The following is a 27,526-nucleotide window of genomic DNA, read 5'->3' as shown; positions in this document are numbered from 1 at the left end:
CCCTTGACAAACAGCCAGGTTCTGCCAACAGATAGTAGCTCTTACATCTTCTTTGATTTATCCCTGCATGCCCTTCCTTTTAGTTTTGGAAAGTGCCTGGGGTGTCCCATCATCATTAATAAATGTTCCTGCTGAAACAGTTTTGGCACAGAAAAAAAAACTGCTGGTACTGATTACAGTGTCAGCCTGTGTGCCGCAGTTATAAAGGCACTGTCCTTGAAAGACAATTAAATAGGTTGGCTTCCATCTTTTGAAAGACTTATGATGTACATTTATATGCATGCCTATTTACTCAGAGTCTGATTTCCTACTAAATCATAAATAAAACGCCTGCAGCTGCATGTTGGGTTTGGATAAATAGTAGGGATGCTTTCTCATTTGCATAACTTGTGAATAATAATGTAATACTATATGGAAGAAAATATAAAAGCTTTTGTCGTACTAATACTACTATATTCGCTGCAACGGCTCTCAGAGTCTAGTTCACCAGCTGAGTGTTCACTTGCTGAGAGGCATTAAATGTGTGGACTCGTGGCCCCCCCGCTGTACAACAAAAGGATGCTGAAACGTGGAGACATGTCCTCTTATCCTACTCTGCTCTGTTCATTCTCAGTCCGTGTCCCTGGGGCGTCTGATCTGAGGCACCCGTCAGTTGACTGCATACTGGAGGAACTAAATATGCTCGAAATTATTATTTTTCTCACATCCTTTTGACATATTTCATATTCTAGATCTCCTTATATATTTTTTAGATCTTTCAATTTGTTATGAGCTGTATATATTTTATTCATTTTGTATTTTTTGATTGCTTTTCCTTTGAATTAGAAGTAATCATAGTAGCTCAGCACCGCTGCTTTACGCCATGGTCCTGGGCTCAAGCTCGTGCTGACTGCAGCCGGTTTATATACTATGCTATTGCAGGTGTTTCCTCCTGGTACCCACAACACCAACCAACTGCGTGTTCAGCGTTATTATAATATTCGTATTAATGAGTTGTTCCACAGGCGATGGGTTGTGGCCGCCCACCACTTTTAAATAGCTGGGATGCAATGCAGAAGACAAATTATTCAAGAAACTTAGTTAAACTGCACTGTACCATTTTACTACCATTGTAGTTTGATTTTTCAGTACTTTTCATCGTCTCTGTCCACACCATGTCTCTATGTGCAAACCTAGACCCTGTGCAAACCCTGTCTATCCTGTCTGGCTCTCAGGGACACTCGTAAAAAAAAACAACTTCCTTCCTTGGCCACATTATAACTTACAGCCAATCATCTGTGAGCATATGACATTAACTTGGCAGCCACTGCCGATTTTATTTGTACCCAGTTTGGGATGTCTGTTTGTAATTAGCACACACAGGCCATATAATGTTTGTACTGTGTATAGTATAGTTCACAATAATACTACTCAACGGATAGATGAGACAAGAAGAGAAACGTTGAGTCTATTAAACGCTGACAGTGTGGATCTATAGATGGCAATGTCAGTCAGGTCAGTTAGTCAAACAATTAAGTACAGACTGAAACATCTCTATCTCGCTATCTGTTAGCTTGTAAAAATAATGGTATTTTCCTCAATATGACTATGTCTAAATATAACCTTGTGAGAAATAGCACACTGCCTTTATAATATAGTATATAATAACACAACTTGGCTCTATAAATAGTTTAGAAAAGACAGACACAAATCCTTATTTTTCACAACAGATTTTATTGTGGTTGTTTTTGAATGTTTGTTCTTAAGTAGTAGTTCCTCTTACTTCAGATTCGCCATATGGATAGAGGAAATATTGCACACAAACATCAGAAAGCACTAAGGAATACTCACTTGAAACTAATTGCTATAGGTTATATATGAGTTTGGGAAAAAGGGCAGAGAGGATGCATGATCACAAGACAAATATACCACACAGCTGCAGACAAACATTATTAAAGTCCTCCCAAGAGAAAGATGAGGAGAAAAAGGCAGAGATAACTAGACAGAGAGAGAGAGAATAGAGGAAGTGTAGAGAAAGAAGACAGAGAAAAGAGAAATGTCAGGTCAAGAGAAATGTCACTTCAGAATTTGTAGGTTTGCTGTTGCTTGACAGTATGGTCATGTTGTTGGTTTGAGGTTCCCCTGCAGGAGAAGTGGTGTATAGTGGTATCATGAACACCTGACATAATTTCAGAAACATCTGGTGAGTTTGGTGAGTTGATTTTATAACCCAAAGTAGCAAAGTCTGTAATCATCGTGCATCGATTTGTTAAATATTTCTTCAGAGGCTGGCCCGTCAAAGATAGTCTATGGCCTCTGTACTGTTAGTTTGGTATGTGTCATGTTTGTGTTTAAAGTGTCTAGTTTTTGTTTTACATACTTTCATCTAAAACACACGAGTCACTCTCACTCTCATCTCTGTGTGCTGCCCCTCTCAAGGCTTTGCCTCTCATGGAAGCTGCTTCCTTTTCATCCTGGCTAACGAGGAGAAACTCTTAATGTCACAAGAAGTTTTCATCCTCCCCTAAATGCTCACATCAACCTGAAAATCAGTTTTACAGTTAGACAGTGCCATAGGCGACTGCTTGAGTTACTGTAATATACAATGTCATGGCACAACTTGCAGAAATCATAAAATGCTCCTCACATGTATTTATTTAGCTGATATAGCCCTGTTGTTACTAATGCAAGTCTGAGCAAAATCCCCATGAAAAGAAGAAAAAAAAATCCTAATATATCATAACTCATGCACGTCTTTCAACCATTCCATCAGCCATGAAGCTATTTATAATTATAGTACAATGCTTTAGAAAAACAAGACATTTTAAGGTTTATGAAAATATCCTGCTTCACCAGCTTTACATTGGGAAAAGGCTAGCTCCCCCCATAGCTCAATGATTACATAAAAAACAGGTAATAGAAATAAGATCTAAGATTTCTCTTTCTGAAAGAACTTAAAATCTGTAAATAAAACAGAAATAAAAGGCAGGCCTCTAACAAGCAGTAACATTGTGGAAAATGATACGATTTTACAGATGTGACAAAGGCAAGGGGAGAGAGTTCTGAGGCAACTTTTTGTTGCACAGTGTAAAAGGCGATCTGACCAATCACGTTCAATAATTTAACATAATAAATTAATTTTCATACATCAGCAGCAACATAAACCAGACAAAAGAAGAAAAACACCCACTTTAAATCAAATAAAACCCAGCCAACTAAAAAACATATGAAACAGTTTCACAATGGTAGGGGCACTCTGTCTCGCCGGTGATGAATATGAAGTCAGACATCATATTAATGCTAATCAGTGTTGAGTATCCCTTCAAGTTCATTTATATTTACCATCATTCAACTATGTAACCATTTAACAGTCCTTTTATGGATTCCCTCCGGTGTGTAGAGTTTGCCTACTCTTCTGCTAGTTGCACCAGTTCTTATACATTCATTTTGACTCCCTAAGGCAATAACAGAAAACATATTGTTTATCCTTTGGTGTGGATAACAGCCATTGCTTAAGAATATACCATAGGCAGGGATGTTTCGTTCCACATCATTACTTGAGCTGTGCTAGAGTTGGTATAGTTGGACAATCATAGCTAGGCTGGTTTCTAATTTCCTCCTACTACAATTCATTTATGCCTAAAAATCAGATAACACCATAAGGATGTCAACGATGTATTTACTTTATAAAGAATACACTGTCCTTCTGTTAGTGTCAGTCCTCATTGCAGACATTCATTATTTAGGGTTTAGTATCATTATAGTATGTAAGTGTTTAAGTGTCTGCTTAGGTTTTATGCTACATGGATTTGTTTTCCTCTACAAATAATGATCCATCTCATTATCAGTCACTAGGCCTCCAGATTCACAGATCTCTTGCAGAACTGGCCTACATCTCTATCTTACAAGCCGGGAAGGACTCGTCCTGCATGACGACAGTGCTGCTGCTGGCTAGGACCATGATGTTCAGCTCCTGCTGCTTGTCGTGGGTCTCCTGGTACCACTCCCGCATCACATCAGTGTCATGGGTTGGAATCAGAGTGACCTGACATTAAAGAGGAGGGAGGTTTTCTGAACTCAAGCACTCAACCAAAAATGATCTTTCTGCTTCTTTTTCCCTTATACATCACGATCAGGTTACGTGGCATATAATGTTAAATCACATCACATTAAATGGCAGTGGCATCTTGAATATAAATAAATGAACATGACCTTTTTAGCTGTGAAGATTTGACTGATAAATGACCTTACGTGTTTGATGTTTGCATGCAGGGCTTGGTAGTTGGCCTATTACTTGCAGGGTTTTAACAGAAATTGAAGCACTGAAAGTTATTTATGAAGGTCTGTTAGATTGATAATAGTAACATAATTTGAGGCTGGTATGAGGTATGTAGATATAACTAATTAATCTATTGAATATAACCTTTATACATCCAAACCCTTTTGGCCACATGCAAATTAAGATATTAATTTATAATATAATTAAAGCATTAACAAAAAGGACTAAAAATCTCAAAATGAAGCTTAAAATTGTCACTTCACTTTCTTCATGTTAAGCAAAACAAATAACCCTGGTGGCCAAAGATCCAAATGCATATGGAGCTCTGTGTACATTTACAGTGTCACATTATTTCATGTTGTATAGCTGCAATATTAATGCTCGAAACATACCTGCATATTGTTTCCCCACTGGGCCTTTCCTTCCAGCAGAGCATCAAGGACAACCCTACTGGGCTCCTGAGCTGTCTGATCATTGCCACTGACCACATAGTAAGAGGAGCGCACCCGCTTAAAGAACTCAGCATCCACATTCTTGGCACTGCAGTGATTGGGGATGTAAACCAAATCCATGTACATGGGAGGACAGTTGGGCACAGATGCCCCACCTGATGCCTTTCCACTGCCAGTACCTGAAAGAGGCAAAAATATACATTTTTTTCAGAGAAGTTCACAAAAATATATAGAGTAATAAAATGATATATATGTGATGACAATGAGTACATTGTACTTACCTGATGTGGCACTTTTCACACCTCTGGACGCTGTTGTATTTGTTGCATTTTTGGCATCTTTCCCCTCTCCAACACTCTTCTTTGGAGAGGCAGTCTTTGTGTCCTTGACTTTTGATAGACCTGTCTTCCTGGCTGGTGATGATGACTTTTTGGAGAGTTTTTTCTTCTTGGCCTTTTCTCCTCCATCTGTGTTAGCATTGTGGAGGTTTTCCTCAGCCTTGAGGGCTTCTGGGTCCACCATGCAGACATCGTGGTGGCCTGAGGGTGGAGCAGAGTCCCTGAAAGCCACTGGAGGAGGATCTGGATGCCTGTAGGTCAGGGTTCTGTCAGTGGGCAAGGTCTCAGAGTCGTCCTCAGAGTCAATGTTAGCATCTGCTGTAATGGAGGGGCACTCCTCTGTTCCTGGTGGAACATCTGAATCTGTCTGCGAGGGGGCAGACTCACTGATGGATGTGGGTGGGGTCTCCTCACATTGCTTGGTGGGAAGCTTACCTCCTGGAGGTGGGGGTCCTCCTCCTGACTTGGCCAGAGGTTTCTCTTCACCCAAGGCATTCTCTTCATTAATGAAGTACTCTAGAGGGTTAGGGTTGATGAAAGATGGCGAAAGTTCTGTCTTGGGGTGACGGTACTCACATGAAGTGACTAAGCAGAGGTCAACATCTGTCTTAGATGGAGCAGAGGGGCTCCTCTTTGTTGATTCTGGGTCCCTTGAGCCACAGGCAGAATTGCAATTATACAGATCAGAGGAGAGAGGTAGATATGATGGGGAGGGAATTTTGGGGCTCACAGGGGATTTTGCCTCTAATGTAGAATCCACACATTTAAAGGGATTAGTCTCCTTTGGTGGGGAAGGTTTCTCCTCTTTTGTGAAGGCAAAAGAAGATGATGGGGAAGCAGCTTTGGGAGGTGAGGGTGACTTGTCGTATTTCTGCTGTGTGTCAAATTTATTAGAAATGCTCTCTGCAGATGGCGAAATTGGGCTGGTGCTGTCTTTACCCGGGGGACTTCCTAGCACTGGGGATGGCTCACTGGAATGTGGAGAGTGGGTGAGAGAGGATGCCTTAGGGGTGACTGGAGACTTTTCTGACTGCTCAGCCACATGTGGAATGTCTGTCATTTGGCATGGGGTTGTAACAGAGGGTGTGGACTGGGATGTATCTGATGGGGTTGCAGAAGTGGCACGGGCTGAATCAGTCTCTTCAAAAAGCAAAGGCTTCTCCACTGTGGATCCAGGCTCTCCAGATGGTCTTACATCTGTTCCATCTGAGGGGCTGTAGTCAACCTCAGTTGGGCCATTCTCCGTAGCACGTGAGCTGCCTCCCACAGATGGGTGCTCTGGAGACTGCTTACTAAAGTCCAGGGCTAAGGAGTGGTCAGGGGACTCCTGGCCAAACTCTATTGACATGGTAGAGTGCTCTGGGGATTTTGTGTCCTGCATCTGTATTCTGCTTTTTGACTTTGGTGAGATGTCTGGGGAGATAGACATGGGCCTGGGGCTATCTTCCTTGGATGGAGATCCCTCGGCCTCATGGAAGGTGGTCGGGGTCTGAACCACAGAGACAGACAGCGAGTCATCCACTTCAGTTGAGTGAGGAGAGCCTACCTCAGCATGTAGGGAAGGAGAGTCAGTGGTTGGCTCTGGCAAAGAGCTGGTGGCCAAGGAGGCAGTGGATGCTGAAGCTAAATGTGAAAATGTGTCTTCTGCTACCACTTCCTCCAGAGGGGTTCCTGACTTGTCTGATGTGGTACCCTCTGAAATGGACATTTTACTCTCTTCTTTGAAAGCTGTGAAAGGATTGGTGTCTGATTCAAGTTTGGTCATTGGCGCTGACGACAAGACTGACTGGCTGTATTCTCCAGATTTCTTCTGATCTATATCAAAGGGGGACTTGGGGACTGTTGGCGAATCAGCTTCAGCTGGAGGTGGGCTTTTTGGAGGAGACATTACCCTGTCTACAGGGGAACTCCTTTCTTGTTCTGGCTCATCAGGCTCCGGGGTAACTCTGTTGGAGGAATCCTCTTTATCACTTGTGACCTCCACAATTAGTGGACCCTGTTCTTTGTCTTCTGATGCAGGTGGTAGACTTGCTGCTTTTTCATCTACTGGTGACTGATAGTAAGGTGTGTGACCAGAGGACTGAGGGGAGTTAGCTCCTTCCAGTGTCTTGTCATCTGGGCTGATGGAAGAATCCGCTCTTTCTCTGGTGGACCCTGCCAGTGTAGTGGACAGTTCTATTGGAGCTGCAAAAATTGATGGAGAATCAAACATATCCTTGCGATCCACTGAGGGAGAACGAATAAGAGGTGACGTCGTGGAGGTTAAACTGAGTATAGCTGAGTCTGCACTGTACTTCTCAGAAGACTCTTGAGCTGTGTCAAACCCTTCAGCTTTCCCTGAAGGTGGAAAGTCCTTACAGAATTTATCTTCTTCTAGTGATGAAGGTGGAGATATGGTGGAAGCGGAGTGGGTGTAGTCCTGGCCTTCTGTGGCTTCACTCTGCGAATGATCCGATACTGGCATATCCTGAAGTGGAGAAAGCTTCTTCCTATCATACTCCCCAGCTGCTGATGTCTCAAACCTGTCGCCATCTTGTGGAGGAGATTCAGTCTCATCATTGGTGATTTCGTCACTCATAATGTCCCTTGGAGTCAACATCTCATCCATGGGAGTAGGCACACTGGAGATCTCCATCGTCGACTGAGTGTAGCCAGAGGTGACAGTGTAATCTTCAGGGGCTTCATCTCGGTTCTCATCGTCAGAGGCTGTGGAGGTCTCAAAGCCAACAGGGAGCATTTCGTCATGGATAGATGCAGCTGGAGAAACAGGTGAGGACACTTTGGGTGAGGCTGACACAAACAGACTCTGTTTCTCTGTTTGCCTTTCACTTCTGAGCTGATCTTCTACATTTTTATTGGTTACATTGTCTACGACTTCAACACTGTCCTCTGGTTTGATTTCATCATGTCTGTCTAGGTGTTCATCTTCACTTGGAGTAAGCTTGTCTTTATCTGATTCCATTCTCTGTGGTTCATAAACTTCCTCCGTCTCTCCCTTCTCTTCATAATCTCCTCCCTCTGATGCCTCCTCCATTACAGTACCCTCATCTTCAAACTTCTCAATTACACTTCCATTGAGTTTTCCCTTAAGAACTTGTTCATCAGGGGTCATTCCACTGTCTCCTTCAGCCTCTGTTGTGGTTATACCCTCGTCCACTGACTCTAATGCCTCAGGTGACTCTTTGGTCTGCATTATTTCCTCACTGTGGATCATCACAGCCTCTTCCTGATTTTGTTGCACCGTCGCATCATCCTCCACCAGCTCTTCAGCTTTGAGCTCCTCAAAGTCTTTGGTGAGATCCTCTGGTGAAGACATCAGAGCTCTTTCTGCTTCTGGATCATCTACAACAGCAGCAGCAACACTAGCTGCAAGTTTGCCACTATCCACCTTTGTTTCTTTCTTTGTAACCTTTGGCTTACCTTTCTCTTTTAACTTTGATGGTGTTCCTGCATCTTTCTTTGAGGCATCGTCTTTTTTCAGGGGCTTTGGTTTTGGTGCTAGACTCCTTTCTTCAGTGGCCTTTTTTATGTCTTTAGAGGGCTTTTTGACATCTCTCTTTAGCTCTTTCTTATCTTCCTTCTTCTCCTTCATGGGTGAGTCTCTTCTGATGTCCCTTTTTATAACTTTCTTTGGCTCCTCTTTCTTTACTTTTTCATCTTTTTTACTTTCTTGTTTGTGTATGTCATCTTTCTTTGTTACCTCTTTCTTAATCTCCCTTTTCTTTTCCATAGACATTTTGGTCTCCCTCTTCATAATCCTTTCCTTTTCAGCTTTGGGCTTTATTTCAGACTTCTTTTTCTCTGGAGTTTCAGTTTGCTCTGACTTTGCTTTCGACTCTTTCTCAGGTGCCTTTGCCTTTTTCAGCAGGACCTTTTCTTTTTTCTCTGTCTTTTGTGTTTTTTCATGAGTAGATTCTGCATCTGTCTTTGCCTTTTCTGGAGCTTCCTCCTTTGATTCCTTCCTTATGCTCTTGCTTGGTGATGGCTTTGGGGTAGACTTTAGACTCTCTCTGCTGTCTGTTCTGTGTTTCATCTTAGCTTGCTTTAGTGTTGGTGTTGATGGCATATTAGAAGACAGTGCTTTTTGAGTGACAACTGGCAGCTTCAAGAAGTCCAAGTGCTTTAGTTTTTCTAAACCTTCAAAGATATGATGCTGGGTTGCATTTCCTGGAAAGAGAACGCGCACAACCTTATCAGAGGGATTTGCAGGATGCCACACAATGAGCGAAGAGATAGAAGTCAGGTAAGATACAGGGAACTCAGATTCTTTTCCATTTGGCAGCAGAATGGATGTGGTGTCTTTTTCACTACCTGTCCACTGCTTCATAAAGTGCTGCATCTCTTTGCTGTTCTTTGATGGATTGAGCACATACATCTCAAGCTTCCCGACGCCCATTTTCTGAAAAAGTATGATCGGTTCTATTGTGTTTCCCACGGGCCTTTGCAAAGGCTCCATCCTCAGATTTAGCTTGGTGAGGAACTGCTGAGTGAATGCTGCCTCCTCAACATTCTTTCGCACTCTGTAATTAGGTTCAGGGTTATCCAGGTTTTCAGGAAGATTCACAAACACAACGCCAATATCTGGAGAAATCATGTTCTTCACCCAGTCACTGTTAGCCGTCGAACCCTGTGACTGTTCCTCCTCAAGCTCTGCGATCTTCCTCTGCAGCATGCTATTGATGCCTGGCAGGTTGTCGTCACCGATGTGGGTCAGGAGGATGGAGTCAACCCGGTCCAGATGCCTCACCAGCTTCCAGAAGCATGACCTCCTGTCCGAGCCGCCGTTAATGAGCATGTTGAAGCCATTCACGGCAAAAAGAGCAGAGTCACCGCGACCACCAGGGAAAATATAACAGCACGGTTTGGAGAGTTTGAGGAATCCACCAGAGGTTGGTGGCTCTAACATGTCAAAAGGAGATGGGATCTCTACTGATTCAGATAAATACTCTGTGAACTCTGAGAGGCCCTCCATTTCAGGGAGAATGAGAGTTGAGTTTAGTTTCATGTTAATGAAGTCCTGCAGGTTGTGTTTGTCCAGGTTGGAGTTTTTCCAGTCGCCTTGTTCAGGGCAGAAGAGTGTAAGGTTGGCTTTATTTGCTGGGTGAATGGTGCTGAGCAATTCACCAATCTAGGCATGAGAAAAATGTAATGACTTTTAATTTTTAACATACTGGAATCAGTCAAATGAAATAAATAATGCTCTGCAATCACAGCTTCAGTATGTGTATATACTTATTAGTCTATTATGTTATACTAGAATGGTTGCTTTTTGGGAGAATCACTACCATGCATTTTTGAATTTAGTCAAATTGCTATAAAAAGGTACAAACCAAAATATAGAATATTTTCATCTATGATGTGAGACAGCTAAATTGCAAAATCTCAAGGCTTTTTTTATTTTTTAATGACAAGAAAATGTGCATCTTAACTTTGGAAAGACTAATATTACAACGTTATAGGTCACTCATGTACTTACAAAATATTCCTCGTATTTGCTCACCTCTTGGTCGGTGAATATGTCTATGAAATTGAAGAACGAGAAGGATCCAGACTGAAGAATCAGCTCCCCAGTGTTTTCAGAGCATTGCCCTGAGAGAACCAGCAGCTTGTGCCTGGCAGTGTCTGAGATCATCAAACGAACCTGGAAATTTAAAGAGGAAAACAATATTGTTTTCTATGATAGCGTTAAAAGCAGATGGATGAAAAGTGAAAGAAATGATGATCCTTGGAAAAAAAAAGAAACTAGTCATTTATTTACTGCAAGAGAAGAGAAGGAATACTATGCAATAATAATATTACTGGGTATAGAGACAGGCAATACAAAGCATTACTGCAGCAATCAGTTTAATGATTTAGTGTATTTGAAATATAACCAGTTTCATGTTACCCAAATCTATTAGCTAATTGGCTGACGTGTTCTCTTGCTGTCCCCTTTACTAAGTTTCCTGTCATCCCTCTATCTTTCTGCCTCTCTGTCTCTCCATTGGTCTTTTTTTTTTCTACTTCAGCAACATCAGCTGTTCTGGGCGGCTGGCCAGGTCAATCCTGCTGTGCTGTGAGATATTATTAATGCACAGTTTGACTGCAGACATGGCCAGGGGGTGGAGGCAACACTGAAAAGGAGCGGTGACACTGGAGAAAATCTTGTGTCATCCGTGCTCCTGACCCCCCTATTTCTGTCATCCCATCAAAATGTTCAAAAGCTTTACTGCAATAACAAAGGGTAAGATTCTGGCTGAGAAGGAGACATTAGTCTTTTCCCTTGAGGTTCTGATTGCTCCTATTTTTAAATTCCAACCAACAGCAACAAACTGCAGTGCATATTACCAGAGTGGATAATTGGCCACAAATGGTGGACAGTCAAGGCTGAATAATAGTCCTTTTCAAGCTGTAATTGTTTTATAAATACAATTTGTGAATCCATTTAATAGGAGAATAGAAGATGAAATACCAAGTTACACAAAGAATGAAGAAGAGGTTATAACAAAATGATAGATTGTCAATTATAGCTCATTTTACCTCAGTACTGACTGCTTCATCTGAAGGGTTGATAAGTACCACTGTCTCCAGGACATTACTTTTATGGTGAAGAATTCTCTGCCCTGCGGAAAAAAATAGAAAATAGTTACAAATTATTAAAAAAAAAAGAAAAAAGATTGTACTCACATAATTCTGTCATAACAAGGCAAAGTGTTGTATTTCATGTCTGTATCTTATATTGTTGATATGGTATTTCTCTCAAGAAATTAAAGGTGCTTCTTAGAGTTAAAAGGATTAGTTGATTAATCAATTAGTTTATCAGCAGAAAATTAATCAACAACTATTTCAAGAATTTTTAAATATTTATGTTATTTTTCTCACAAAAATGCCAAAAGTACCTCAATTACAATTACTTAGTATAAGGATTTGCTGCTTTACTTTATTTTATGGGACAGCGAATTGAATATTTTAATGTTTTGGACAAAAAGACATTTAAGTTATCATCATCATCTTGGGGATCAGGGAAGTGTGAGGGGCAGTAATCAGTACTTTGTGAGATTTTATAGACTAAACACTCTAAAATAATCGACAGTTATACACGTGGTCCATATTAACTAGAGAAAATTTGTCAAAATATGCTTGTAAACATAAAACCACAACAGGTCTCTCTCTGCAAACATAATGCATAGAGATGTATAAGATTTGAGTCTTTTCTGGTCAGTTAGGACAAACTGTTGTCCTTTATTTTGTATTGAAGTTCAACCACAAAAAGCACAGAGAAAATCAAAAATCATTATGCTGACTTTCAACAATTTTAAGCCTCCACTATAATGAAATTAACTCTGATTACACAAAGTCCTTTAAATAAATCTCTACTCCTCTGGCCCCTATGAGGGGCAGGACTCGACAAATTTATCAACTAATTTATCAAACACGGACGATCTGGCAGTTCCAATATGGCTGTGTAAATGTTAATGGTCTCTGTAGAGTAGAGCTCTTTATCACTAAGATGGATGAAATCTCTAGAGATTTCCCCTTATACCCTGATTCCCGCTGCACTGCAGTAAAAGCTGTTCAGGATTAAATTGCTCCTCCATCATCCTTTGTTCTAAAACGTCGTCTAGCAACTCCACGGCACCGGATTTGGGGTAATACGATTTTTTGTAGTGTAATCAAACAACAGCAATATGTTTCCTTTGTGAGCTCATTGTAAATTTATTAAAGAACACATCCCAGAAATCACAACTTTGCTGTACATTATTATAACTTGCTGTAGTGAATGTGTTAGCTGTTGCTTGTTTATGCATCCAGCAGATATGGTGCAGCATCTACATGCAGCTGAGTCTTGTTTCTGGCCACCTGACAAATGTAAGACCAATATTCGCTGTCTTTATGGTTCTGTTTTGGTCTCTACCAACTCCTGAGGGAAATATGTGGCTCTTTAGCTGCAAAACGCTCTCTTCACCTAGTCGCTAACTGTGTCTGTCTACTGTTTGGTTCAGAGCAGATAGCGTACAGTTTATCAGGTTCATCAGAGCTTTTGTGCAAGAACAGCTGCCTGCTGATGAGAGCGGTGACAGTGAACCAAAACAATAAAGTTGTGATCTGTGCAACCAGACCAATTCTAACCAATTATGTTACAAATAGTAAAAAATGTCTGACCAACAGTTCAAGCCTAAAAATATCCAATTTACTGTAAGAAAAACAGAACATTTTTCACAAGCTTTGCTTAAAACTGAAATTATTTCAAAATTATTTTTTACAATTGTTGCAGATTCATTTTCAGATGATAAACTAATTAATCATTCGTTACCCCTTCTACTTGACTTCTCTGACTGAGTTGCCGCGAGATGACAAACAATACAGACCCAATATTTTTTCAGTTTCTGTATAATGTGGACTAAACGTGGTTTACTCTGTTGCTGAGTAACATTTTCCTTCATAACACAGAGGTGATACACAGAAAGCGAACAGTGAAGTGTGACAGGCTTATAATCAATCATTCCTGGCTTTGGACGATTGATTATGATAATGGCTTTGATCCCACAGTGTGTGTTTTTCTGTGTGTATTAGGGGGTTATCCTCTTGCCCAGCTGACCAGCCACACACAGGGTATCCCTGGCATCATTATTCACCCTAACACATCAGGCTTCACTCACTCAGCCCCAGGAGAAGAAACAAAGATGGATTGTGATCTTTGTTTTTTCTCCTTGTTATCTCATTTCTTTTTAAATACACAATCAATGAATTGTTCAGAAGACAACTGACAAAAGGCAGCTTTTATTTTGTTAATGTGGATCAATTTCCTCTGGTAAGAAGCAAAAGCAATGCTGACAATAAGACAAACGAGAATATGTTCCCGGTGATGTTGAGAGGGCAGTGAGGTGTTGGAATATAAGCTTCAAATTCAGAAACACACTATTGAAGGCAGAGTGTGCCTCGTCCCTAGAGACATGATACTGCAGCAGTTTTCTGGCTGCTGGGCCGACTCCTCCATACATATTTCATATAGCGGATTCTCATCATGGAGCACATATCCATTAACACTGCTACTCCCTCCCAAAGGGCTGTCACTCCATATGGAAAACTCTTTCATTCACTGTTAATAGTGAAGTTCCTTCCATACGATACACGATTATTAGTCTCTAATAATCTGGGGAATTCAGTGAAGGTAGAAATAATGACTCTGGGTTTAGTTATTTCCCAGGCACTTACCAACCCTATTGCAGTTTCCATTTGCAATCCATTTGTTTTATGGAGTCAGTTGTCTGGAGGGAAAATATTCCTAGTGTGACTTTAATTTTGAGCTTTCATATAAATTCAATATCTTTTGTTTGTTTTTCTCTGTTTTTTATTACTCTGAAGTTTAATTCACATAATTTAACAAGATATCACAAACATACACGTGAATGTGACTGGATTAAAATATTAAGGAACCGCTTGTAGATGTAACAGGCACCTGAGGTAATGAAGTGGTGGCTGACATTTTTTAGCTCACACCGACAAATCAAGTTATTGCCTAAAGTATACGTTCGCGAAATTTTATGTTTTTATTTCTATGTTTAAAAGCAGTTTAGCCTGAGTCTACTTGTTTTCCTATTAAATAAATACACATAAGCTAAAAAAAAACTAAAGGCTAATAATGATATACTTTCATTTGTTTCCAGAGCAAACTGAAAATCTGACATGTTCCAGAGGACGAATCCTTATGACTTTGGCAATCCCCTGGCTTTTGGTTTACTGCATCTATTGAATGGACTGCTATGAAACTGTTAAGACATTCATGATCCCCAGAGGATGAAGCCCTTTTCATCCTTCATCCTCTGACCTTGCCACCAGCAGGGGAAGGTTTTGCCTAACCTTGAGAAATACCTTGACATCTACCTGATGGATTGCCAAAAAGGTTTGTACAGGCATTCATTATTCAACGACGATCAATTCTAATGTTTTCGGCAACACCCCGACCTTTCCTCTTTAGTCCATGACTTCGAGTGAAATATCTCAACACCCTTTGAATGGATTGCCATGAAATTTGGTACAGAAATTCATGTTCCCCTCAGGAGCAACTTTTCCTCTATAGAGCTATTCGGTTCAAAATTTTAGCTAGCCCAATACTTTTTTTCCCAAATACCTGCAGAACTAATGACATTCCCATAGGCCTCAGCTGTAAATTATTTGTGCTAATTAGGAAATCTTCGCATGCTAACACATTGGTGAACATGGCAAATATATATCTGCTAAACATCAGTATGTAAACAATATAATTGTTAGCACAATGCCAAAAAGCCACTAGCGTGGTTGTAGACTCTTGGTCTTATTCTAGACTGAAATGACAGTGTCATGATTGTTGAGCATTTTGATTTAAAGAAAAAAATACTGTAAAATCTAATTAAGGTGAACTTTCTTTGCATTGATGGTTGAAAGAGTCCAGAAGTGTTCTACCTGATAAAGTCATAAGACTGAATTATCAGCCCTTGAATTGATTTTTGATACATTTTCAATAGGTCTTCACAACAGCCTGCTCCCTTTGCATGTGCCCTTTATTAGTTGTAGTGTTTTAGCAGAAATTTGTGTCGGTCTAACACCAGCATCGTCAAAATCCCAGTTGACTCTGGGAGAAAACCAGCCTCACTGAGCTTTGTTCTCAAGAGGCAGCAGTCTTAAACTGATGACCAGAACTCCTGTGAGAACATGTGACTGAGGAAACAGTTTTCAGTGGTCTGTGAAATGAGACAAGAATCAATCATGAACGTCTATTGTTCTTCCTGCTTGTGGCACTGTACACAAGCCATATTTGTAACTGCTAATGTAATAGAAAAGGATCTTGTTTTTCTTTGTGTCTTTCGGCGGGTAACGCCCTGCTTACTGGCCTTTTATGTGATGAAACTGAAAATACAGCCCGGTCCTTACACATTAAGGTCTGGTGAAGCACAAAGAAGCCACCATCACCACCACCATCACCCTGACAAATTGCTGTGTGTCTAAGCTAACTTGTCAAAAAAGATGACAGATTGTGCACTGGAGCTTGCTTGACCCTGACAATTACCTTGATCGATATAAAAATCCTTAATGCCCAGTGCAGCTCTGTCTCAGTGGGATGCGAGGTAATGTGACATGCATCACTGAGCATTCTCCTTCTGGCTGAATAGAAAGTGCAAGACTGGTATAGGCTGTCTGCCACAGACTGAACCACACAGGGGAACATCAATGTGGTTGGCACCGCGCCAAAAATAGATCAGTGGAACAACTAAATGCAGCACCTCCTTCCTTTTGCACGAAAGAAAATCCCTTACACATAAGGATTATAATTTTATCTCCTCAGGTGGATCCCCTTGTGTGTGTCAGCACCTTTCTCCTTCCTGTCATTTCCTTTTCCACCACAACAGAATAATTGACCCCGGTGACTTTCAGCAGCAAAGATGGGGGCCCCCTGAGCACAGTTTTCAATGTCAGTCGCTCACGTGTCCCCACACAACTGGATTAAAAAGCGAACTAGCATACGTAACATGTCTGGGCATGGAGATAATGGAGCACTGGCACTGCTATTAGGTCTGCTGACTCACAGAACAGTCAATCACCTGTGTCGTAGTATTGATGCCGATCAATAACATTTGGCTTTAAACTCCTTTTGAATGACAACACGATGGGCAATAATCACTACAGGATAATGTCTTCCTACAGTCTGTTTCTTTCTCAATTCCTTCAGCTATGAATACGAGGAGGAAATGCAGCTTGATTGATGCGTGACTGATCAATCAATCTGCTGATTTACAGTCATCGACATCATTTATTTGTGAAACATGTTGAGAATCAGGATGATCTTTATCTCTGACAAATGTATTCACAAAAGACAACACAATTCTTAATTACTATTGATCTTAAGCTGCAGTGTTGTCTTCAACAATCTCATAAGTGAGAGCCTTGAATGGTTTTGTGGTTCAGAAACCACCTTTTAACTCTCCAGTTGCCTCTTAGGCTTCAGTGCTGTCAGCGCTGAATGTAAAGTGCTGGGAAATCTATGTGTAAGCAGACAGTGTGTCGCTGATGGACATATGATACCTATGTCCATCAGGGACACACTGGGGGTCTCCTGTCTGGCCCCTTTTTTTGCTCCCTTCTCCTCCTCCTCCTCCTCACTGTGGGATCCAGGCTTCCTCTGTACTATCATAGTGTGATGGATGGGAAGTCATCTATCAAGCAGACAGATAATTGCATTCGTCCACCTCCACCGCAGTACCACCCGCTGGTTTGTGTTTTCCTGTAAGCACTGAGCCCTAACCTCATCATACAAATATAATTCTATTGAGCTAAAATTGAAATTATACCTCACATGAAGTCAGCAGATCAGCTAATCCACCACCTTTATCCTGGAAAACACTGTTATTGTTTGACTGACATTTTGTGTGAACAGTTTCACATTTTGGGAAATATGCTTTTTCTTAGTTAGATGAGAAGATTGATACCAGCAGCTTGTTAGCTTAGCATAAAAGCTGAAAACAGAGGGACACAGCTAGCCTGGATCAAGCGTTAACAAAATCTACTTACCTCTCCACTGGGAGCAGTGAATTCCTGAAATTTCTGACAGGACTTTTATTATTACTTATTATTATTATTCCAGCCTATAACAACAACATATGATTTGTACACATTTGTACAAGTTCTATTTCTGTATTCTGTCTGTATTAAACACAAATGTTACTTAGCTTTAGAGGTGCTGGCAGGTGGTAGGTATTTTACCTTTGGACAGAACCGGGCTAGCCGTTTCTCCCTGTTCCCGGTGTTTACACTTCGCTAAGCTAAACTAAGCTAAAATAAGATAAGCTAACTGTCTGCTGGCTGTAGCGTCGTATTTAAGGTTCATAAATGAGGGCCGTATCAGTCTTCTTATCTAACCCTTGGCAAAAAAGTAAATAATTGTTAATTTTGTGTTTCACACTGTGATATACAGATAATTCAGCATTTTTTATGTATAGTACAGAACCAATCCTGACTCAGTGCAAGGTAACTGTCCTTTGTGAACATCAAAGGCCGACACTGTCAAAGAAAATATTCTAGTTTTGCAGGAAGACTTCCATAAAGCCGTTCAAGTATTAAAAGTTCAAAAGACAATGAAAATCCTTCCCTTGAGAGGGAGACTCGGAAAAAGCCTGAGGCATGACTATAAGAGAAAATATGAGAGTTTTATTGTTATTCAGCATCGACTCTTAGTCTTCATTATTTCTGCATTTCTTTCTCTCCTCTATGTTGCAGCTTTTTATTTAACACTCATCCATCTACGCCCGATTTTTTCCTCATAACCTACTGTATGCTTTCCTCTGTCCTACCCCATCATCGTTGCTCCCTCCCTTGTTTGCTTTTCCCTCATCCTTTCTTTTCCCCTCACCCTCCCTGATCCCCTCACCCTCTCTGATCCCCTCACGCTCTCTGTTCCCCTCCCTCCTTTATTTTCACGGACAGACACTTGCCACTGGGGATTCTACTCTGCTAATTACTCCCAAATCAACTGCGCATCTCGTAGTGGGTTGCAAGGCAACAGCACACAGGAGGAAGAACGGGAGAGAATAATGGAGGATGGGAAATTGGCACAAACAAGGTGGGATGAAAGGGATTGGGGATTTGGAGTCCCTTTGAATGCTATCACAGATAAATCACAATGTTTTAACTCCCTCTAAAGAGTATTTCATGTCTGTAAGGCCAATTATGAGATTTTGATACAGGGATATTATTGGATTAAAATGAATTAGCTGATTTACTCTGCAGCACCAAATGTCAGCCGCATCAATCTATTGTGAAGTATGAAGCCCTGCTGGTCATATCCAATATGGAGCAGAGCCAAGCAGAAGCTTTCACCGCTGCTGACTGTCAAGGCCATACTGCCCACTGACAGACCACATGTCCTGACACCCTGGATCTGTTCCCCCTTTATGGAGCCACTCCCTCACCTTGCAAACGATACAGGAATAAAAGCAGGAGCAACAAAATGCTGAGAGGGTGTATCGAGGGGTAAGTAATAAAACCCCTCTGCTTAGTAGACTGCAGGGAAGTTATAGCTGACGGTGAAATGACAGTGTGTACGCTGCTGAGAAGTGCAGCGCTGGAATGTAACTAAGTACATTTACTTGAGTAAAGTACAATTACCGTTTGCTGCTACTTTATACTTCTACTCCACGACATTTTCCTGACACTGGTTACTTTGCTTACTTTGCTAATTATTTTTCATATAAAACATACACAGCTTTTAAAATGACAATCAATCACTACTCCCTCTTATCAAGTTACTTTAAAAGGGGCTATTTGTCACTTTTCTCTGGCGACAAACGTGGTTTCTTGCCGGGAGCAGGTGGTGGTGATTGTTGCTCGACAGGAGCTTGTGCCATTATTGCATTTACAAGAAAAGAGGCTATAATACGCCAGAAAGTGACGAGATGGGCTGGGGCTAGCTGGTTAGCGTACTTTCGGTGGTTATTAATACTGTACTTAAGTAAGATTTTGGATGCATGACTAGTATTTTTACACTGCTGCAGTTTTAATTTACTTACAGTAAGTAAATGATCTGCATACCTCTTCCATCACTGGGAGAGAGTGTTTCTCAGGTTCTGTTTCGGATGCAACTGAAGCTATTAGAAACTTATTTAGGCAATGTGTTTTATTTCCAGTTTACCTCTGACGTCTGCAGAGAAACGAGCTGAGTGTCTGGAGACAAACAGCTTGAGTTCCTGGTCCAGGTTGCAGTCAATAAGGTTGGTGTCCCATGAGCGGATCCCTGCAAGGTAAACAAACACACAAAAATCAACAAGAAAATTTTTTTAAAAAAGGAAGAAAAAGGAAGGAAGACACCAGTGAAGAAAAACATGTTAGCTCTGCTGTCTGGAAATGAATCAATACACACAGTAGACATTGCACAGAGAACCTGGCAACAGGTCTAACAAATGTGAAAAGTCTCATCCTCACCCACACATCAATTTCACTGATCCTTTACCTCCATATAGACTTGTTACTGGTTTGGCATGCGAAAAAAATCTATAATAGGAAATATCTATAGTGCTTTTTGTGTTTTGCCATGGGCTAGACGCACTGGTAGCCTCCACTGAGCTGAGTCATGGTGGCATCACCCTCTCTCCCTGATTACACAGACTGGAGGCCTAATGAAGGCTTCTGCGAAGTTAGGTGATGACATCAAGTGGGAACAGAGAGAAAACAACTCTAAACAGAGAATTAAGTGTTGTTCTCTGAGGTAAACTGGACATGAAAGGTGATTTTATTTCACACAACTCAACAGGGTATTGCTATAGTTAACATGAAACAAAGGGTGTGGCACTAATGATTAACAGTGGTGACAATGATAAAATGTTGTTTTTCTTTGTCCAATCAATAAGCCACTGAAGGAACGACAATTGTGTCACGTGCATAATAACACATCATAATACAAAACAGATTTGATGAACAAAAATAGAAAATCAAAACAAAATTTGTATACAATATAGAACACGCTTTCATTCCCAACTTTCAAGCCATGAACAGAACAGAACAGCCACTAAATGGACCTTGTGGTGAGACTAGAATAAACTTTGAACCTCAGCATTAGACTCAGTTATAGGGCCCAAACAATAACCACAATGTTAATGAAATAAGAAAATAAAGTGGACTGTGGCTCTAACAGGTTGCCTCTGACTCTAGATAGTGGACGATTCTCAAATGAAGTGATACACAAAAATAAACAATATGTCTGTCGTCTACAGAAGCATTTTTAACCTTTAACAAAGTGTCACACATTATTCAAGCTTGTTTTTATGAGTGAAGCAAAATTAAGCTTTATTCCTTCTGCCTATATTTAAAAACACTCATTTGATTTTACACCCACACTGTAACTGCGCCATATTCTCATCACCCCTATTTTCTCTCTCTCACACACACACACATACACACACGCGCGCACAAACACACACACACACACACACACACACAAACAGAGCATCCAAGCCAGGGAGGCAGGCCACTACAGCAGCTGTAGCATTTCTAAAAACGCCCTGCTCACTTTGAAAATCGGTCCTTGTGGCTTTCCGTAGGGACCGCAGTGCGGACCGAGCCACGCCCACCAGCCGGTGTAGGATGAGAGAGCTGGATGCAGGATGATGATGATGATGATGGAGACGTGTTCCCACGGGATGGACGGGGGCTGTATCTGTTATTGTTCCGTTATCATGATCATTACAATCTCAAACACCGAGCGCGTATTTGTTCCGCCTTGTCATTGGTGACTAAATTTCTCCCACGACAACACAAGCAGTGAGAAACCTATAACCTTATTGTCTCTTCGTGGCCGTGAATGAATGCGTGGGACCCTCCGCTCTCCTGAAACAAAAGCCTGACGCACCTGAATAAAGCCTGGCAGAGGTGCTGCGGGAGAAAAACGCAGCTGCACTGGAGCCAAAGAAATGCGATATGATGCATTGTTGACGCATAGTCCGAAATCAATGCTGAATCATTGTTGTCAGCTTTATTAGAGGACCTGGAACACGTGTGTGTGTGTGTGTGTGTGTGTGTGTGTGTGTGGACGACAACAATTTGGCCTAGTTGTATTAAAACTACAGAAAAAAAACATTCATAATTAGCTTCACTGCTCCTAAAGGAAGTGGGTGGGTGACAGGGAAGGCACCTGTGGGTGAAAAGATGTGTGACTATTTGGCGACAGCTGACGGTCATGTTACTGGGAGGGGCTGTTCAACAGTCCTATAATGAACAACATCTCTTCTAATTATGATAGTTAGCCAATGAAAAAGGTTCAAAAATTGTTAATTGCTCATTAATATGCGTAAATCTGCGTAATCGTAATCATGCGCAAAGTTGAGCAGACAAACAGGTGCATCAACAGCCTGCATTGGCTTGTAAAGCTATGCAACGAACTTCTAAGATATACATCTGGTCAAGTTGTTACGAAGATGTTAAGTTCAGTCCTCGGTGGCCTACACTCACACCCCAACCCCCCCCCTCCTAAAGCTCCATCTTACCTTTCTCTATGTCCGCAATGGCACACTTCAGGTGATCCTCCGTAATGATCTCCCCGATCACCACCAGCAGGTAAAATTTGCTGTCGTTGAAGTGCTGCGCGGGGCTGGAGGATGTCGGAGATGCCCCGGTGTTGCTTTGGCCGCCTAAAGTCTCCATTTCCGCAGATTCTACGAGGGTGGCCATCCTCTCCTCTCGGTCTCTCTCTGTCTCTCTCCCTGTGTACAGCAGGCAGGATCCAACAGCAGCCTCCTCCCTTTATTCGTTGCAGAGCTCCGGAGTGGTCTCCAGACATACAAGTGGAGCCTCGATAGGAGTGGCCCTAGCTTTTTATATCAGCAGACATTGTGTCATATTCAGTAACCGGGGAGAGAAGAGGGCGCCGGGGTGTTTTTTTTTTTTTTCGCAAACTCACTCCGCAGCTGATGTCATCCGCAACGAATCAAACGCCTCCGGAAGTCACTGAGATTTGATGCTTTGTACTGTAGCTACATATTCATCAGTTACTTGTTACAAATACAAATGAGTCGTTGTGCTATAGTCAGACAGCAACAGCTTTTATGTGAAGATACTGCTCATTCACAACTAATTGCTGCTGTACAAGCTGTTTTTAAAAACTACTTCACCCACTTCAAAAATCTTGTCTTGATTTAAAAAGCTTAGTTCTTGATTCTGTGTTAAAGATGTTAAGCGGGCTGTAGCTGAGTGGGACATGTTCATGGAAAGCTTCGTAATTGGATTTTAATGCAGGTTACTCAGTTTCTTGTTTTCATCTCAAAGACTGAAACAGAAACTCAAGGCTTGGGGCTCTGAACAGGATTTAAGGAGTAAAGCAGATGAGAGACAGTTAATTTAGTTTAAGCATGACTTTTATGGATTAATTTTGCATGTGAAACCAGTGAATAGTAACTTATTTTTTTGTATTTACATTCACATATACTTCAACCAAGGGTGTAGGTTTGGTCTCACCCTTTCAAAACAAAGAGGACTTTTTAATGCTGTCAACAAAATGGTTTATTAACATATAAGATCTGAATTTACATTCAGCAATGTATTTATATATAAATAAAACTATGCAGTATCTAATCAAAGACTGAAACTTTAGGAGATTATCATGTTATAATAACTTACAAATTAACATCAATATAGGTGGACTTTGGTTACGTTAAATGTAAGTTACAGAATTTAGCCTACAATTAATTCATAATAGTGTATATTTAATCACACTACCATTTTAAAACCTCACCTAAAACCCTAAAGATGCATCTGTTTCCTCATCAGCCTCCTCTACCTCTCTGGTCTGCTGCTGTTCCCATATACAAAATAATTCCTCAAAAATGATCATACAGTTGAACAACTGTCTAAAACAATTTTAATAAAATTAAAATTATAAACTTCATGAAGGATGCCTTACTGCTGTACATTTAAACTCACACTAGTTCAGCTCCAGCTCTCACAGCTCTATGCTCCTTTTGGCGATTTTCACTAATTCAGTAGTTGTTTACATCCTATTCACATGCTAGTTATTTTTAGCTTAGCAGTTAGCCATAGCTTCTCTCTCTCTCTCTTGCTCGGTGTGTCTTGGATCAACGGATGAACTAGTTAATCAGAGTGTGGTGTTGTTGTAACTTCAGTAAAGAGGATTGTGAAGTTTATTACATCTTCACTGATGTCTGCTTTCTTACCTTCGACAAACTGCTCTGCTCATTCACCGCAGCTGCTCTAGTCTACGGTCGTCTGTGTACACAACAGCCTTCAGCGTGATAGGCTATAACTCGTGACGTGTAACCAATCAGATGGTGCAGTGGGCGGGGCATTGCTCCAGATCACAGAGTGGAAACAGCAAATTACACACAGGCGGCTGCATCAGAGCTAAAGCGCAATCTAAAATTAATTTATTTTACTTGTTATCGGTTTAAGAAATAACGATATCGTTGCTAAAAGAGGTGGGTGTAGGGAGGGTCTCATTATAGATGCTATTAAGTTGCATTAGGAAATTGAGACTATCCCCTAAGGAGCCCATAGTTCAACAACTTTCAGTTACGTTTCATTGCTAGGCGAATTGTAGTTGCTGTAGTAATTATGACGGGAGCAAAGGAGGAAGTTCAGCAAATACATGATATTCACACAGGAAACTGATAGTTATTATTGTCTCTTTTATCCGTGATCAGTCAGCAACCTTAACTTTATTATTGTAACCACGACAAAGTACCATGACTGTCCCATAAGCTTAACTATGTTTCTTATTGTAACCATGACAATGACTTGCAGCCATATATTATATATCCATGTTAGGGAATGATTTCGGCTGAACTTGAACCGAAGATGTATAGTTCATGGTCAACCCCTTAAACCCACAGGCCCAAATATAAAGCTTTATTTAATCTAATCTAATTTTATTTGTTTTTAGTTTAAGAGGAATTCAGAACATTGCAATAGTAAATCTTGTGAACTTTGTCATCCTCAGTTTTCCTGTAGTCATACCTCTGTCAAGTGTCATACACTCACACACAAAATGGTCCCAGGCATAGTCCCCACATGATGTTTCTGGCTTTCATTTACCCGCAAGTGCATTAAGTGTTTGGCTTTTAACATTACCAGTGTCATTCACAAATAGAAATAATGGATGTAAATATGAATGTCTGATCACAGTATCCATCTTTGATCCGACTCAGGTTGGTCTCTCACAGTCTAAAAGGGACATTTGAGAGATTCATTAAAAAAAAACCCTCTTTGATTGTGAAAAAGCCTCCATCAAACAAGAAGCTATTTTCTATACGAAATAAATAACAGATAAGAGGAGTCGGGTGGTGGTGGTGGTGGTGGGGGGGGGTAGTTAAGGATGGGCAACTACAAATGAATAGGAAATGAAAGGAACACAGATCACAGGATTGCAGTCTGTCATATTTTTATTACAAAGAAAATAGAGTGTGTTTAGTATGTGTAGATGTTAAATATAGTTGGCAGTGAATATTTTGCCATTCTTTCTTATGATATGAATATTAAAGTGACTGGGGTTTGAGTTTCAGTCTGCTCGTTCATCCTTTCATTCATTCAGTCCAGTTGTTTCTAATGTTTTGATTCTGCTGTCATATCAGACCCTGCAACTTCCGCCTTGCCTCAGCCCAACCCTTTGGACTTTGTCTACTTAAATTTTTTATTGTTTTATTATCTAAGTAAAACTTTTGTATCTGCCTCCTGTGACAAAAAAGATAGGACAAAAGGAGAATAGGAAAATAATCTAGCAGCTGAAACTTTTCCCTGAGTGAAAGCAGACAGACTTGAGAGCTGTGTCCGACTGCTGCAAGAACAACCTTGACAGAGACAGAACAAGATTCATAGATACAAAAGGACATGTGCATGCGCGTGCACACACACACACACACACACACACACACACACACACACACACACACCATCCTGACTTTAGTGCTGGAGTTCCCTCTGGCAAGCCTCATTGATGTGATTCACGCTCATGGATGGGGTCACTGCAGGTGGGTTATTAACTTAAAAAGGCTATCAGGAACAGGGGTCCACTCAGCAGCTCCTCGATGTGAATATTTCAGGGCCTTTGTGGCCTGGTGGGCTGGGCTCGGTCATATTCTCCTAAGGCCATGGGAGGTCGTATCAAACATTCATCATACACAGCTGGGAAAGAAGGAAGACATTAAAAATACAACAGGCTGCAACCAAAAGTCTCAGAGACTCAGAGAAGGATGAGATGGACATGTATGTGTCTATGTGTGTGTGTGTGTGTGTGTGTGTGTGTGTGTGTGTGTGTGTGTGTGTGTGTGTGTGTGTGTGTTTTATTTTTGAGGATTGATGGATAGGACTGCAAGGATTTTGTTTGGACACATATGTGTCTGTGTGTGTGTGTAGACAGGCAGTTCAAAAATGAACATGGAAGGATTTTAATAATTCAAAAACCTTAAACCCTTCTGGGTTTTACAAAACATCAAATCCTGGGATGCCTCAGGTCACCTATAAAAAAACAACAAAGAATTGACACACTGTATAATGCACTGACTGAGACTGGAAGCCAAAGGGATTTATTCAGTAAAGAAACAAAGGGGAAAGAAATGTAAATATACAAATACAGACAACAGTATTCTTTTAGACAAAATTATATGAACACTTACCAAAGTGTGTTGTTATATTGCAGTAGATTTTTCTACTACTTTCTGTGGCGTTTACTCCTTTCATAGCATTGAAACCCACACTCATCAAAGTGATCAATGATTTACTGCTTCCTGATGACCCTGGTTATTGTTCTGTTTTGATGCTGCTTGATTTGAGTTCAACATTTGACAGTGAATTTAAATCAACAGTTTAATAGCAGGTTTGCATTGAGGATAGATAGATAGGTTTGATTGGCTTGATTGGTTTTTCTTCTACCTTTTATGACAGAGGTTCACGTCTGTCTGCCTCACCTGTGGCATCCCCCAAGGGTCAATTTTAGGTCCTCTTTAATTTTCAGTAATTTCATAAACATAGCATTCATTTTCATGTCAATGCTGATTATACACAACTCTCAAATATGGTGGCACTACAAATCTGTCTTCAAGACTGGATTCATACCTCTGCATTAAGGGGTTGCATTGTACATGTGGCGGCTACATGCATACACCCAGAAGGTGAGCATTTGTTGACAGCCTCAGAAATGTCAGGATTATGGAGGCCACAGACATATCCTTGTAGGGACAGCAAGAACTGTGACTGACTGCAGCATTATTTTCTCCTTTTTTTTTGACATATATATATAAAGTATATATACCTGTATATAGAAAAAAGATTTCCATTGTAGACTCACCCACTGTAGTCTCATTTATATCACAGTGAATTAAACAATGTAAAGACTGCGACTGTATGGAATATTCCCATAATCAGTGAGGAAAGACAACAAACCTTTCCACTGTTGCTTGTGCTTCAGTCAGCTGAGGACAGTTAATAATATTAAATTATTTTTACAGGTCTTGAGACAGTAGTCCATGCTTTTATTTCCTCTCATTTTGACTGCTGTAATTCTCTTTGCTCCGGCCTGTATCATCAGTTAATAGCTCGCTCATCAAAAAGAGCAAAGTCAGGGGAATCAGATAGCATTAGTTTTAGAATTGATTTGAAGATTTTGTTACTAGGTTTTAAAGGTTTGCACAGTCAAGCACCTACTTGAATTGTTAATGCCTCGTGAACAGCAGTGCAACCTTGACATCGTCAGGCAGGGGTCTCCTGGTAGTTCCAACCCCTCACTTTGTTACTCGGGGTCACTGAGCCCTTTCAGTTCATGCCCCTCACTTCCAAAAACTCATTTTTAATTCATTCCTTCATTTTAAATTTCATTATTTGTATGCTTCCTGTTGTTTTAGTGTTTTATGATTTTATTCTATCTTCGGTCTTTAAAACATTCTCATTATTTTAGCATATTTGTATTGTTCACTCTCGCTGTGAATATAAGATATCCCTAAATCAAATAGATTTATGTCAACTACCTGTAA

The 27,526-nt window shown here is 40.7% G+C and overlaps 1 protein-coding gene across 1 annotated transcript; it reads right to left on the bottom strand.

The window, feature by feature from the left end:
- Window positions 1-1,693: 1,693 nt before the first annotated feature.
- Window positions 1,694-22,475, bottom strand: map1b (microtubule-associated protein 1B). Its single transcript, XM_023423983.2, has 7 exons — window positions 22,037-22,475; window positions 19,690-19,791; window positions 11,568-11,650; window positions 10,549-10,689; window positions 4,992-10,176; window positions 4,651-4,889; window positions 1,694-4,024 (listed from the first exon to the last, which is right to left on the bottom strand). Exons 1-7 carry the CDS (start codon window positions 22,218-22,220, stop codon window positions 3,869-3,871), a joined length of 6,090 nt encoding a protein of 2,029 aa, XP_023279751.1. The 5' UTR covers window positions 22,221-22,475; the 3' UTR covers window positions 1,694-3,868.
- Between the last annotated feature and the right edge of the window lie 5,051 nt (window positions 22,476-27,526).

The sequence above is a fragment of the Seriola lalandi genome, unplaced genomic scaffold, assembly GCF_002814215.2.
Source record: "Seriola lalandi dorsalis isolate HSWRI2012SDOR001 ecotype SW California unplaced genomic scaffold, Sedor1 jcf7180002054695, whole genome shotgun sequence".
Classification (NCBI taxonomy): domain Eukaryota; kingdom Metazoa; phylum Chordata; class Actinopteri; order Carangiformes; family Carangidae; genus Seriola; species Seriola lalandi.
Note: the sequence above shows the minus strand (reverse complement) of the source record. Positions and strands in the feature narration are given on the sequence as shown.